The sequence below is a fragment of the Sycon ciliatum genome, chromosome 4 (genome assembly GCF_964019385.1).
Source record: "Sycon ciliatum chromosome 4, ocSycCili1.1, whole genome shotgun sequence".
NCBI classification, from domain to species: Eukaryota; Metazoa; Porifera; class Calcarea; order Leucosolenida; family Sycettidae; genus Sycon; species Sycon ciliatum.
Genome location: NC_088646.1, coordinates 24,225,317 through 24,239,300, shown reverse-complemented (window position 1 = coordinate 24,239,300; position 13,984 = coordinate 24,225,317). Strand labels below are relative to the sequence as shown.

General features: G+C 47.2%; 2 protein-coding genes across 2 annotated transcripts; one reads left to right on the top strand and one right to left on the bottom strand.

Moving 5' to 3' along the window:
• The first annotated feature begins 805 nt into the window (after positions 1-805).
• On the top strand, positions 806-9,984 carry LOC135815180 (uncharacterized). The gene is made up of 6 exons (XM_065328440.1): positions 806-1,109; positions 3,103-3,166; positions 3,996-4,190; positions 4,608-4,799; positions 5,557-5,748; positions 7,268-9,984. The coding sequence occupies exons 1-6, from the start codon at positions 1,101-1,103 to the stop codon at positions 8,899-8,901; spliced, it is 2,286 nt and encodes a 761-aa protein (XP_065184512.1). The 5' UTR covers positions 806-1,100; the 3' UTR covers positions 8,902-9,984.
• Positions 9,985-10,069: 85 nt separating this feature from the next.
• Positions 10,070-13,977, bottom strand: LOC135815182 (iron-sulfur cluster assembly 2 homolog, mitochondrial-like). The gene is made up of 3 exons (XM_065328442.1): positions 13,610-13,977; positions 11,424-11,539; positions 10,070-10,613 (listed from the first exon to the last, which is right to left on the bottom strand). Exons 1-3 carry the CDS (start codon positions 13,727-13,729, stop codon positions 10,439-10,441), a joined length of 411 nt encoding a protein of 136 aa, XP_065184514.1. The 5' UTR covers positions 13,730-13,977; the 3' UTR covers positions 10,070-10,438.
• Positions 13,978-13,984: the final 7 nt, after the last annotated feature.

The window sequence follows — 13,984 nt, the reverse complement described above, 5'->3', positions numbered from 1 at the left end:
AGCAGGCGACAAATTTCACACCAAGGTTCAACTCGAGTGACAGGAGTGCATCCAAAAAAGGTCAAACAGGCTAGTAAGTTGTACCCTGCAGGCACGGTGACCAGGTGACTGGTGTACGCAGGAGCACGTGACCACTTCTTCAACCATGTTCGATTGGGAATAAAGGAGGAACGCTACATCGCAGCCTTTTCGGACCAAAACCAGTCGACTCAGCGTCCAAAAGACTACAACATATGGGCCAATCGCGGTCATCCGTGCTTTTATAAGAACGAAATGGCGCTTTTAGTGACATTTTGCATACAAATCCCCATCTAGTAGGGCGCAGTCACCCAGTTTCGGTGGAAGTGCGCGAGTTCGATTGGGATTCACCATGGTTGGTTAACACCCACATCTCCCGTACTGGCTGATTTTCTTCTCATGCCATGAGGTGTTGTCTATAATAATAATAATAATAATAATAATAATAATTCAAGTAGGAAGGGAGCGTCTCAGCTTCCTCGGACCAAGACCATTCGACTCAGCACCCCGAAGACTACAACTGGTGAAATTTTAATTTTTGCCTTAACTTCCCCTTTAACGTTTCAGCCCTACTCTTGATACAATCAAGAGTACTACATAACCCCCGCCCCAGGGGTTATGTACTTTTGATACAATAGATCATGGGTGCATGACCTGTGAACCCCTAGCTTGACATCATTGCTAGCTAGCTGTACGAGTACTGCTGGCCTGGGTGCATGGAAATGGTACGGGATATCGTACAGGATGTGCATTCTTTTGAAGTTTTCTGCACACTTTTCGGCTCGCTTTTTGCATGTTGTTGATGTGGGAAATTTGAACATTCTTCTGTCACAGATATCATCTCCTTCAGTAAGGACTCCATTAGTCTACAGGAGGGAGAACAGCTTGAAGTCCTGTGTGCAGATTCCAGTTCAAGTAAATTGCAGATCTACGCAGGTCCTGACGTTTTCGGAATGTGTTCGGTGATATTGGTACCGATGTGATGTGCGAAGATAACAGTTGAACTTGTAGAACAGTAGAAGAAGGAACAGGGATATTTATCAAAGGATTTCCTGTAAATCAACTCCTTTGGGCTTCTGAGAATGTCCCAGGTAAGATCCAGTTATTTCGAGCACATGCATTGATTCCTTTGCTGAGCAATTTAGTCCAAATTTGTCGTCGTTGACACATGCCATATACGGACTAAATAATTCAAGAACTTACATGGTACAGGGTTGACCCAGACCAGAGATTGTGAGCGAGCTGGATTGTTTTCACCTTGCGGTTGCTCGTCGCATTGGATTTCGAAGTCTGCCCGCTGAAAACACGAGCGCGAGCCATAGTAAAGTCACGTCCGGAGCCCCGTGCACATTCTTGCCACGTACATCCTGTTGAGTACCACGTGTGGTATATCCGCAATTGCCACAGCTTCACACAGAAGTGTACAATACTCAATAGCCGAAAAGCTCACAACATTTGAAATCACCTGAACCATGTGAACCTCATCAGTTCTGGCTTGAAAATGTAGCAACAGTGATGTACCTTGTAACCAGGGAGTAGTAAAATACCATGTGTTTTACTACTCCCTGGTTGTAATGCTGTCAAAGCTGTCCCTGCGGGAATTTGCGGGCCAAAATCGCGAAATTTGTTGCATCCGTGGAATCGCGATTTCCTGGAGGGACAGTGAAAGAGTCGGCCGGTAACGTTAGAACTTAGATCTACTGCATGGGGGCTGGGGCATGACACTTCCATACTGTGGCACCAAGGACTATGTAACCCTCCGCCATACCCATGGCGCATAGGCAACCCCAACACGATGAAATGGTGATGGACTGCTGACCTTTGAACCAACCGCTGATGGGTAGTGGCAAGATATGGCAGTGGCAGTCAAAGGGGGCATCTTTGTTGTCACCATTTACCAGTGTTTATCACAAGTTGACAACGGTACAGAGGTGCAAAATGTACATGTGGCGGGGGGGATTGCAGCAATTTGTTCACTGTAGTGCAAGTGGTCTACTAGTGGATACATGTACAGTTGTGGCAAACGAAAGTCAACGTGACCGCTGTGCACTTTCACAGTCTTTCACACCTGCAAACGAGTTCAGTGATGATCTCAAAGTATGTATGCCAGAGAGAGCACGTGGGACATCCAGGCAGTGGCTTTCCGTGCTGCAACTGTGCATCTGTCGAGCTTTCACTGTCCGGGTGTGATCTCGAGTTGCTGCCCTCTACCTGCATAATGTTCTAAGCTAAACCTTGTGTGTGTGTATGCCAATCGCTTCCCAAGTACCTTGAGCTTGAGTGAAACAAATGATTCCCAGATCAGTACACAGGTAAAGGCAGAGTTCACGGTTCAAGTTGAAGTTCTGACATTGTCACAGTGTGGCTACTGTACATAACCAGAGTGCACAACTGTGCACATCAGATCTGAAACAACTCAGTTTGTGCACTACATCACCCTGATGAGGTCACCCGAGCCTACAGCTCAAATCTGTGTGTTTCACAGCCCGGAAACCGACCCAATTTGCATGGTTTTAGACGTCCTGCTTTTGTGTTTTTGGTGCCTGCGTACACTCCGTACATCCGCTGTCAAGTAAATTCACCAGGCTGTCCGTATTGAAAAGACCGAAATCTGCAACTTAGTGACCTGCACGACAGCGACTGGTTACGCAACTTTTCACCGTACACGTACACGTGACTTACCATGCCGTCAGAAATGACGCACTGACACGGATTATGCTCCCACAGGAACCACCCTGAGTTGCACACTGTCACTCTGGTTTATGTACATCAGGGATGAATTTATCCGGTATCGCATCGCAGTTTGCTATGCAAAATCGATCTACTGCTGCTCAAAAATCACCGCGACTAGCAGAAAACTGCGATACATACAGGCTATCCATGCCTAGCTTGCGCCGTCAAGTAACAAAAACTGCTATGCAAAAAAATAACAGAAAATTCATCCCTGTACATGTACTCTTGATAGTAGTACGAGCTCGTAGCTTGGCACCAGCCGGCTGTAGATAAGCCCAGACTGAACACGGGCTTGCCACATAGAGGATCCGTGTATCTTTCTTCCTTTTCTTCGATGCACTTGTTCTCCAGGTGAACAATAGAGTTTCAACCACACTGCCATGGGTTATTCTGCTGATCACCACCATTATCTGTTGTAAGTATACCTATACGTATAGTCACTAGAAATTACAATCCGGATCCAAGTTGATTGAACGGATCCTCTGCAGAGCCGTCAAGCCCACCAAACGCTGTCCTGGGTCAAGGTTATGATCTTGAATGGTCCAGACGTGTTTATGTGACGATCTTCAGCAATCTTCATTCTAAAGAGCCGTTATGCCATACGATACACAAGCGAACAAATTTGTTACCAGTTTTCAAAGGGTCCGACCTGCCCTGCTATTGGAGACTGTACTGATGCTGGACTTGGGCACTTCTACTACAACGTAGATGACTGACTAAAAGCCGCCTGTATCCACGCAGGCACATGATACATACTACAGGAACGCAACGCCGCCTGCAGCCACATACCGGTACCTCCAAACTGTGTGCTCTGTGCGTTGGTGTGCTGTACAGCGGTCCAGCACCTGCATGTGCATGTGGGATGTGGGCTAATGGTAGGCATCAAGAAATGTAACATGAAAATGAAAAACAGTCAGGAGCGGAAGATCATTCCACCCTGGATCGAAAAACAAGCCTGAACAAACTTAACATTTCATCCAATTATGGTCACCGCTGGAAGGTGGAACAGCATAGCAAGCAGGTTATAATGTACCATTTACACATACGGAGTCTTTCGAACGCAGTGCATGCGGCTTGCTTGCATGCACAACCTGTGTAACATCCCATGGTATGTTGGATACGCCGGCACGGCCGAGTATACGGTGTAGTGATCATTAATGTGGTGTTGTGACAGTGCATGGGGCAGCTCAGGCGGCACTGCTCACATGATGTCTGCCGGCATCTCTTCTCTTATGTTGCTTTAGCTTGCAATGCCGACTCGAACGGAATCTGTCCGCAGTTTAGCATCCCCAATGGTGCTGTGACCCAACAGGGTAGCTTGATCGGAATGAATGCAACTCTGGTCTGTGATCGGGGCTACCGCATCGATGGAACTCAGCACTACACGTGTTCCCTGCTGAGAAACAATGGCCGCTGGATTGGGGATCAGTATTGCGTCCGTAAGTCTGGGCAAACACTGCATTTCATGGATGCGTGCATCTGTATTTGGTGGGGTTTGTACAGGTATGCGTGTATGTGCATATGTGTGCGTGTGTCAGAGTAGGTGCAGGAGTCTGTGGGGTGCAAGAAAGTGTGTATTTAATACTAATACATGTCTGTTAGCAGTGGAGCTCACATGGAGCTTACCTGGGCAAGACACACCCTGCTTAGTACATGTAGTCTTTTTCATGGCATGGATTTCTCCCAGGAAAGCGCATATTCTCAATATGTACGATCACAATACGATGCATTCCATCTTCATTGCATACATCATACCCGTACGTACTTGAAAACACGTAGTTAAAACGTACAGTACTACACTGTATAGACCAAACGACTGCGATCCTACTGTGTGTTTTTTTTCTTGTACTGTACAGCAATCCCTACCTACTGCAGACATCTGATAGTGGAGAATGGGGATAGCACCACCTACAGTCGCGGCCTCTCCCTGGGGAGCATAGCCACATTTAGCTGTGCGCCAGGATACGCGCTAACGGGCGACATGAATTTCCATTGCCTGGAGCATAGCGCCACGCATGGACTGTGGTCCGGCAGGCAGTTCTGCAAGGGTAAGCAAGACGTTCTATCATGCAATCACACGACCTTAGATATGCCACCTGTCGATATAATAGGGTTGTCAGGGGACAGTTGACTGGTCGCTAAAACACCATTTTTGCATCCTGTGCATGAAAGATACAGGGTTGTGGCCTTGGGTTTCAACTCTCTGGTGATCACTTTGCACTGTTTGCCACCATGTCACGTGATGGGAAGTTCTGCCATCGCAGCACTGGATAAAGGTTGCACAGGCAGCTTAACACTCTTGCAGGTTATAATACTCTTGATATGGCTGGTGTAGCTTCCTGAATGTTGGGCAGGTGATTACAGCTATATGTGGCTTCATGGATATTGGACGGATAATTCTGGCTAACTGCAGCTTCATTGAATTTTTCCTTGGTACATAGCCTGCTCTGGCCGACTGACTGCTTACTCTCGTAGAGCTTGCTAGCTGGGTCCTTAGGTGCAGGCGGTCACCTTATCGAAGGTCTTGGTCCTGGAGATGACAGGTAATGACCCTCTGCTAAGATACGTGGTTGCTTTGCCAGAGTAGTGCCCAGGATGGCCATTCAAGTGGTGAAATACAGGTTTAGTGGCCAACCATGGGATCGGCATATCACAGCCTCTGAGCACAGGTGGTCTCTTGAACAGGTTTTACCTGTATCTGTAAGTGTGCTACTGTCGCTTGCCAAGTTTCCAGGCATGCAATGAAGTCAAGACTAGTAGCAACCATTGATGTCTGGGTTTTTTCTTCTCTTTTCCCCATGACAGTTGTTGACAACTACTGCAGCGCTGACCTTACCGTGGACAATGGAACGGTGGAGTATAGCAATGGCTGCCGCATATTAAGTGAAGGAGTAGTAACCTGCAATGACGGTTTCGAGCTCTCGTTGGGTGAACCCCACCAGTGCTTACAGCACAATGCCACCCACGGGCAATGGTACGGAACAAGGACATGTATAGGTAAGCCATTCATCGCCTGTGATCTGTGCTGCTGCTGCTACTGCCGCTGCTGGTGCAAAGACCTGATACTGTCCTCTGAGGCTACTTCAGCCTTGCTGAAGCGTAATCATGTGTTCACAGCTCTGCATGTGTCGGATATCCGCTTACCGGTATGACCCGTACGATAAACGCACACACTGTCAACGGGCTGGTCATTAGGAGGGGTTTGAACTACACTGCGCTGTATCTGTGCTCCTTAACTTGTTGGAGCACGGACGGAGACCTGTTCATTGTTCACGCTGACAGTGCAATGGCTACACACGTCACATAGACAGGTACACGTGCACGCATGCGCCTTCAAGGCTATGAGTATAAATCTCTTTGGTGGCTCTCTAAGAATCAGATCTTTCAATTCAGCATAATTTGTGAGTGTGCATGGCAAACAGTTTCAACAATACCTCGTGGAAGAGTGGTCTTGAATGTCACACTGATAACGAGAACAATTATTGTATACATGTATTCTCTATAATATAAGCACAGGTCTCCATTACTAGCTCAGTCTCTAATACTAGCGCACTGTGAGCGCCTTTCGAAACATTACCAATTTGCTACAGTCTCAGTGCATAATATCTAGCACGTATTTCTTCTTGTTCTGTATAGAAGTGGTTGAAAAAAAGTAAAAGCGCTTATACCGTAAAGTACCGCCAGAGCGCCCCACCCTGAATTACGGAAAGAGGACTCTTGTTTCCGGCCATAGAAGTGAACGCCGTATGGTCTGGTGCGACTGAAGTCGTACGGGGTTCACTCTGTTTTTGCAACATTGGGGTGCGTCGCATTTTACTTGTACGGTGAGCCATGTGAACTGCAGTGCAGCCAGCACGAACAACATGGAATTTACCTTCACCAAGCCACTGTTGCTTCACTGTGACAGTCGCTGTGTAGGTGGGTGTATGACCCCAGTACAGACCACCTCACACACTCCCGGTCACCCTGCCTCCCCAGAGCGACCACGAAAGGACGATTGGTGGGGCGCTCTGGCGGTACTTTACGGTAATAGGAAACATACTTTTGCGATGTGATGCGTGATGCGACGGCCGCGAGACCGGGAAATCCCCGAATCGTAGGCATCTCGCAGCCTACGCAACTGGGCCATTGCAGAAGTTGAGCTTGGCTCAACTTTCGCGATGCTACAAGCGATGTAGCGTACAATTTTGACCTTTTCTGCAGCAAAGTTGTACCAAGCCACGGGAATACCATGGTGACGTACCCACGCGCATTGAACTTCGCACCAAATCAGCAAGCGTCGTCGCATCGCTGACTTCTTCTGTGAATGGTATTTCACGAGCTTGCATCGCACGCCTCCGTCGCAGATCGCGTCGCCCATCGCATCGCAAAAAGCTCCTGTGAATCCCACTTTAGTGTCAATTAAAAACAAGCCATGTAGGCTATTTTGAATAATGCAACTGCTGACAAACGTGTGTATGTGTGTGCGCAACTGGCGGGCATGTTTCTCTCTTTTCTCTGTGTTCCTTGCATCCAGATGGCAGAAAAACATCGCTCCGCCTCACAAGACACCTCCACCTCGGCAAGGTGTGGTTGGCAATCATAGCAGCTGCAGGGTCCATGGCCGGCGTCGTGTTTTTCGTCTGCTTGATCATGCTAGTGCGCACCTACACGAGCGGCGGCACACGACGCAAGTCTGGCAAAGCCGAGTTACCGCTGGACCCTGACGACATGGTGCCGTTCCCAGCATCCACATCCGGCATCAGCATCCAGCTAAGTCAGGTAGCACTCTCCCAGGTGCTGCATGCAAAGGCATATGAATGCGACGACCTTGGTCGCAAGAGCTCCATTCCTGCGGTGGCATCCGGCTTGAGTTACGGGCCGACTGCACCAGTGGCTTCCAGGGCAGATTCAGTGAAGCAAATCAGAGGCTGGTCTGTGTACTGGCCTGATCCTACCTCGGTTCAATATGTCAACACAACTGGTCCTAATGGGTACACTGCTAACATGGACGCATGCGCAGATGCCATCACAGGTGCTGCGCTTGCGCAGTCTCCGGATGAGAAGCCGCCCATCTCTAGTGGCTGTGCGGTCAACACTGGGGCACAAACTAGAGAAGTGAGTGGCGGCGGTATGCGCGCTATATCAATACCTGGCACATCGTCGGGCCTGTGTAGACAGTGCACGGAGCCACGCGGAGAAGTGTATGGCGGCACAGCGCACACACCAGAGGATAATTTCTCGCCTTTGCAGAGCCTTGATGCCGATGCGTACCTGATGCCTGTGGACGCGGAAATGAAATCAGCCAATGTAGCTCTAGATCTGGAAATGAAATCAGCCAATGCAGCTGACAGTGGCACGGAGAAAGGCATTGCCAATAGAAGCTATTTGCCACCTCTGCACTTGTCCGATAACTTGAAACATGCAGCACCAGCCAATAGCATTCAAGCCACGTTCAAGGCACTGGTCAGATCTGGTAAGAATCCACTGCGGCATGTCTTTCCATCCGAGTTTGGCTTGAAGAGAGGTCAGAAGTGGACTCCTGCACCGCAAAAGAATGGCGCTACTGTCGATGGAGGAAGAGCAGGCCCGGGCCACCCGTGCAATAACGGCGACGTGGAGAAGAAGATACTCACTGTGACGCAGTCAGGCGACTCGTTTGAAGAAACTCAGGACACCTGTGCCCAGATGCTAGAGTTCAGTCGCTGCAATACAGCTGAGCAGAAGAACGCCAGAGGCGATGGTTCATCAGACGTGCGGAGCCAACAACTTCCAGCTGAAGTGTTCCATCCGAAATACGCCGTCTTAGAACAGGACCTTTGCCGCAACATTGATGGTATAGTTGTGGACGCTAGGACCAGATCAAGGACGGCCAGTGGCAGATCACATGGAGCGGTGCAGTTCCAATCCACTGTCTTGCCACAAGTCCCAACAATCCAGCACACGGCCGACCCAGACGTGAATATCTTAAATGAACGAACTGAAGATATGAACACAGAAACCACAGACAATGGAGCATGCATCTCACGATGCCGGCCTACGGCACAAACTCAGTTTCAAACCAGTCAAGATGAAATGCTGCCAGTCGGTCAACTGCACAACTCCCCCTCTCAGTGCAGTAGTCTGTTTGACGACAGCGATGCCCGTGACTCCAGCAATGCATGGGTTTGAGGAGTTGACCACCAGCCCTGGTCATTCGGGTGCAGTGTTTTGAGCCGTCTCGAACGGCACAGTGCTGATAAGTCGCTAGTGACCTGTCATAGCTGGTAGTCTCATATGCCTTTGCGCCGTGGTGCAGACGTCAACAGCACCGTGCAGCAATCGTACTGTCACCCTAGACAGGCTTACGTCATAGCCTTATGTCGCTGAAGGCCATGGCATGGGTTCCTTCAGCATGCCGCAACATCTGCAGTTCAAACTGCTCCACGGGTGCTGTATAGACTGATCAGCAGCGCATTGACAGGCTGTGCGTGTCGACTATGCATGCAAATGGGGGGATAATACAAGCTAGAGGTGCAGCAGTAAACTGTGAGCAGTGCATTCATGTTTGACCGCTGTTACCAGATGCCTGCAAAGAGCATTGTATTAATTAGCAGTAACGTTACCTGTTGCAGTAGGGCACGGGCACAATTACGACTGGCAAATGCAATGCACTCAACAGCAGAGATATTTTTTTGTTTTTGTTGCAATAGACAGGAAAGGATCTAACACTTACATGCCTGAATGGTGTGATCACCACCCCAACCCTCATCTCTCTCACAAACTTCTTTTCACCATGGCCCCGGCACCCAAAACAAGATCTTGAACGTTTCAATCCAGCTTCTGAAATTATCCTTACTACACAAATACTGTCACTAGCGAAAACACCAACGATCTTGCAGTATACATCTGGCACAACAGAAACAGTTCTTCAACAAACCCTATTTCTTTCAAGCACCTATTTGTTGAACAGTACTATTTGTATCAGCAGCTGCACATCGTGACTATTTTCAACGCACTTTTAAATGAAACTCATGCATCATCTTTCCAATTCCCCTGGTCTCATATTCTTATGCTGGTGCATCAACGAAAAATCACTTTCTCTCTGTCTCAGTCTGTCTGTCTCAGGCTCTCTGAATTGAGGATTTTGTCTCTTTTTCTGATGAGATATTTCCTATTGGTTCCTCTCTCTCTCTCTCTCTCTCTCTCTCTCTCTCTCTCTCTCTCTCTCTCTCTCTCTCTCTCTCTCTCTCTCTCTCTCTCTCTCTCCTCTCTGTCCGTCTCCCTCTCTGTCCGTCTGTGATCTCTCGTACCAGCCTGCCTTGATAGATTCACTCAAGTCATGACGCGGTCCCTGAACTCTGGGTACACACATAATTGATTCAGTCCAAAAAGTTAGATAACACTATGATGTCTCTTTGCATCGGATCGACAGCATTGTAAATCCGATACAAAGAGAAGACAAAAAGAACAGCATGGGTAGTACATGTAGTAAAATACCAGTATCTTACTACTTCTCATAAGATACCGGACAGTTTCATTGCCTTCTCTTCAAGGATAGTACCGTAAAATACTGTTGATCCACGCCTCATCCTGCGTCACTTCCGAGATGGATTTTTAGCAGGGGACGGGAATCAGATCATGGCTGCTAAGTGCAAAGATTGGCACACACACAACAATAGCACGGGCAGATTCAACTTTTGAGCGAACCGCGGCCAAAACAGGCTGCTCAAATTTTCAGTGAAAAGGAGACACCACACGAACATCCTTGTTCCGCTTGGGGGTTATCAATGACAACAAATGCTGATCTGATGAGCTCTTGTTGGTAGTCAATTTTGCTGCCTTTCATTACATCGAGCGACACAGTGTCCACAAGCACCTTCACCCCTTGCTCTTCAATAACCCTGCAAATGGCAAACACACACAGTTCGAAGACACAAATCGATACAATACTGTTGGGCGCCAAAGAACAAACAGGCTTGGGTTTGACCAAGCACAGCATACTGATAATATATATATGCGGTGACTCAACTGTACATAGACTGTATGTGAAATATAAGAACAGCCCAGGCTATGAGGCTGACCCCCCTCCCCAGTTCTTCGGCACCCGAAAGTACTGTACAGGCAGCAGCAGATCTGATCAAAGCTTCCTGGCAATGGACATAACATGTATTTGAAAGACAAATTTAATGTGTCTTGAATGATTCCTGATGTGTGGAACAGAACTCAGGATGCCTTTGATGCTACGGAACATGTACGGGACCATGGATGTAGGAAACCCGAGATTCTGCGCTGCTGAAACGTGACTTACCGGTACACCTCTTGTCTGCTCACATGATCTTCATGTGTGAAGCAGCCTGGTTATAACTGCCCGGCTGTATGTACTACATAGTCTAAACAACCGGGTACAGCTACAGGTACAGTGCATAGGTCCGGTACCGTACACTGCTGTTTATGTAGAGCTCTATCTCACTTAACGCAGGACCGACTATCATTAACGACGTACAGATAGACATTGGATACTGTTTGTGGAAATGAACTGAACAAATCAAACTTCTTCAGACATGCACCTCCCAGGCTAGCTGCCTAAATGCCTGGATAAGCAAGGTACGACTGTAGAGGATTTCGGCAGCAGGAATTATTAATGTATAATGTTTCACAGGATATGGTTTAGAACTTTTAACGCTTTCTCAACACAAGCAATCGCAACGTACAGATCATCCTCATTGACAGTAGAATCCAATGTGAATTTGTACTGCCAGCCGGAGCAACCACCGCCGTCAACAGAAACGCGCAAGTGCTCGTTGTCACCAGAGATCTTCTTCAGTTGCTATCAGTCAGAAGAAGCAGACACAATACGACGTGTAAACCATGCATGCCCGAGCCATACAAAGTGTCATTCGCACAATAACTTGGCACATCTCGCTTAGACTGTCAATGTGCACCTACATGTACATGTACGTTATCATTAGTTTGCTCCCTGAGCTCTGCTGACGAGATGTGACCTAACAAGGTCGAAATAGCAAGCTCTCTGGAGATTGAGTGTTATTAGTTTACCCAGCGCTTGCTTCACAGTAGGGGGCTGTTCGATGCAGCCTATCAGCATCCAAAGCCACATACAGTCAAACCTCGTTAGGACGAACTTCAAGGAACTGAACAAATTTGTTTGTCTTATCGGGAGTTCTTCTTATCCAGATCTGACAAAAAATCGATATGCATATCAGATGGATTGTATTTACGTGAAGGTGCATGCTGTGGTACATGGGAAGCATGTTATTCTTAGCATAAGCCAGAAACAGGTACATGTAAGTACAATGACAAAGACAATGAATCACGACTGTGTCGAAAGTTCGTACAACGCACTGATTATTTTGTTCAAAACACGCTTGAAAACAATTTGCACTGTACCTACAATATGACCTCCACTATTGAAAAGAAGAAGAAAACAGGCAGCCAGCGCACGCGCACGCTCGTGGACCGAAAGTTCGTACTACATGACGATGTACATATGACCACACTGACTTTGTTCAAATCACACTTGAAAATAGTTCGTCTTCGCGAAAGTTCGCTGTACAGAAGTTCGTCGTAAACGAATAATTTTGACTTGAATTGATGCCTGGCCAACCATAGGATTGGCCTTAGTTCGTACTAATGGAAAGTTCGCCTTATCAGTGTTCGTCCTAACGAGGTTTGACTGTACTATACACATGAGATGCGAGTTGCTACGGTACGCCGCCATAGTGATGATAGTCGCACTCGGAACAGCCGTAGTAGAGCATTCTAGTTTTTCAAATACCATATTTTAAAGCTTCACACGTACACAATTTAGATCAACAAAAATTTCTAACGCATACAGTGCTGGTAAATCTTCCAGTAGTGCAAGTGTCGCATGCATGATAGTACAGTACAGCGTTTTGTAAGCAGGAAACGCATTACTTTGGGAAAGTTGGCTAGTTCAGCACTTTTCCAAACCGTGAGTTCGTCCTGTCTGTCATCAGTTTCTAGTTTAGGCAACACGTTTTATTTCTATGTTTCTCGTCGTCCACGCGCATACGATTCATGAGTTTGGAAGAAAAAAAGAAAACAAACTGTGCTGCACTGTGGGGACCAGCATAATATGCACATGTGCACCCTGGCCTGGCCTGCGCGACACATGATGCGAGGTCGGCAGGTTTTGTTGTGCAATCTAGCTGCACGTGCACAGAAGCTCCTACCACGTACACGTAGGTCTACTACTTATTACAATGTAGTTGCTAACTTTGGATGCTATTTTACACAGTGCATTGGTCGATTTTAGTACATGACCAAAGGTCTAGCAAACTTTTATTTTTATTTTTCGGCCATTTTTTGTTTTTTCCACCTCTCGCATTATGATTTTAGATTTTTGGGTGACGAGAAGCATAGAAATAAAAGTGTGTGGCCTCAAATTCTGTAAAAATGTCGCAGCATCAAGGGACCGAACTGATGCTAAGTAGGATGTAATTGGGTGGGGCCGGGTTGAAGTGCTGGATTTGAAATCCAGAACCCTTGTTTATCCAGCAGAAAATGCATACAGAGGCCAAGGTCTCTTGAGCACAAGTGCCGGTATGTCATGTCACTCGTTCAACTTGTCTGATCTGATTTCGGCAACCAGTTTCACCGAAAAGGCAGCTAGCGCTTTTGATAAATGTGCACAGTGCATGATTTGTTATCTGAAACAGAAAGGACTCGGATGAAATCAAGATGTTTCTGCCTCAAAGTTCTACACGGTCCAGGTATAAAAGAAACTCTAAATTTCCAAAATGACATGAGTGGGAAAGGCTGCATGCAGTACACGCACATGTTTTGGTATAACATTGTATGGGAGTGTGCTGAATATTTTTTAAGTTACAGTATTTCGCCTTATTTTGGGGTTGCTTACCGCCACACACTGTTCTGTCAAAGCTACGGGTGAAGAATTGGAGCAAAGCTGACGAATGCGAAGCCCACTGACAAGTGAGCGACGCAGGACTGAGGAAAACGCCAGAGCCATTGTGTTCATAACAGCTCAGCTCACATAGTTACTTGTTCAAAATCATCACACTATTTCTCCACAACCATTTACCAGGCAACAATAAAATGCCCAGCGCTACTAGGCCAGAGTTCGACAAATAAGCCTGTTTTCCAGGCCCAAGGCCCAGGACTAATTAGGTAAGAAGTTGGAAAGGCAATGAAGCTCAACAAGACGACGATGGATGGACAGACTGTGATTGATTCTCTCTCTCTACATGAGCATTATTATTGGTACAGTCATACA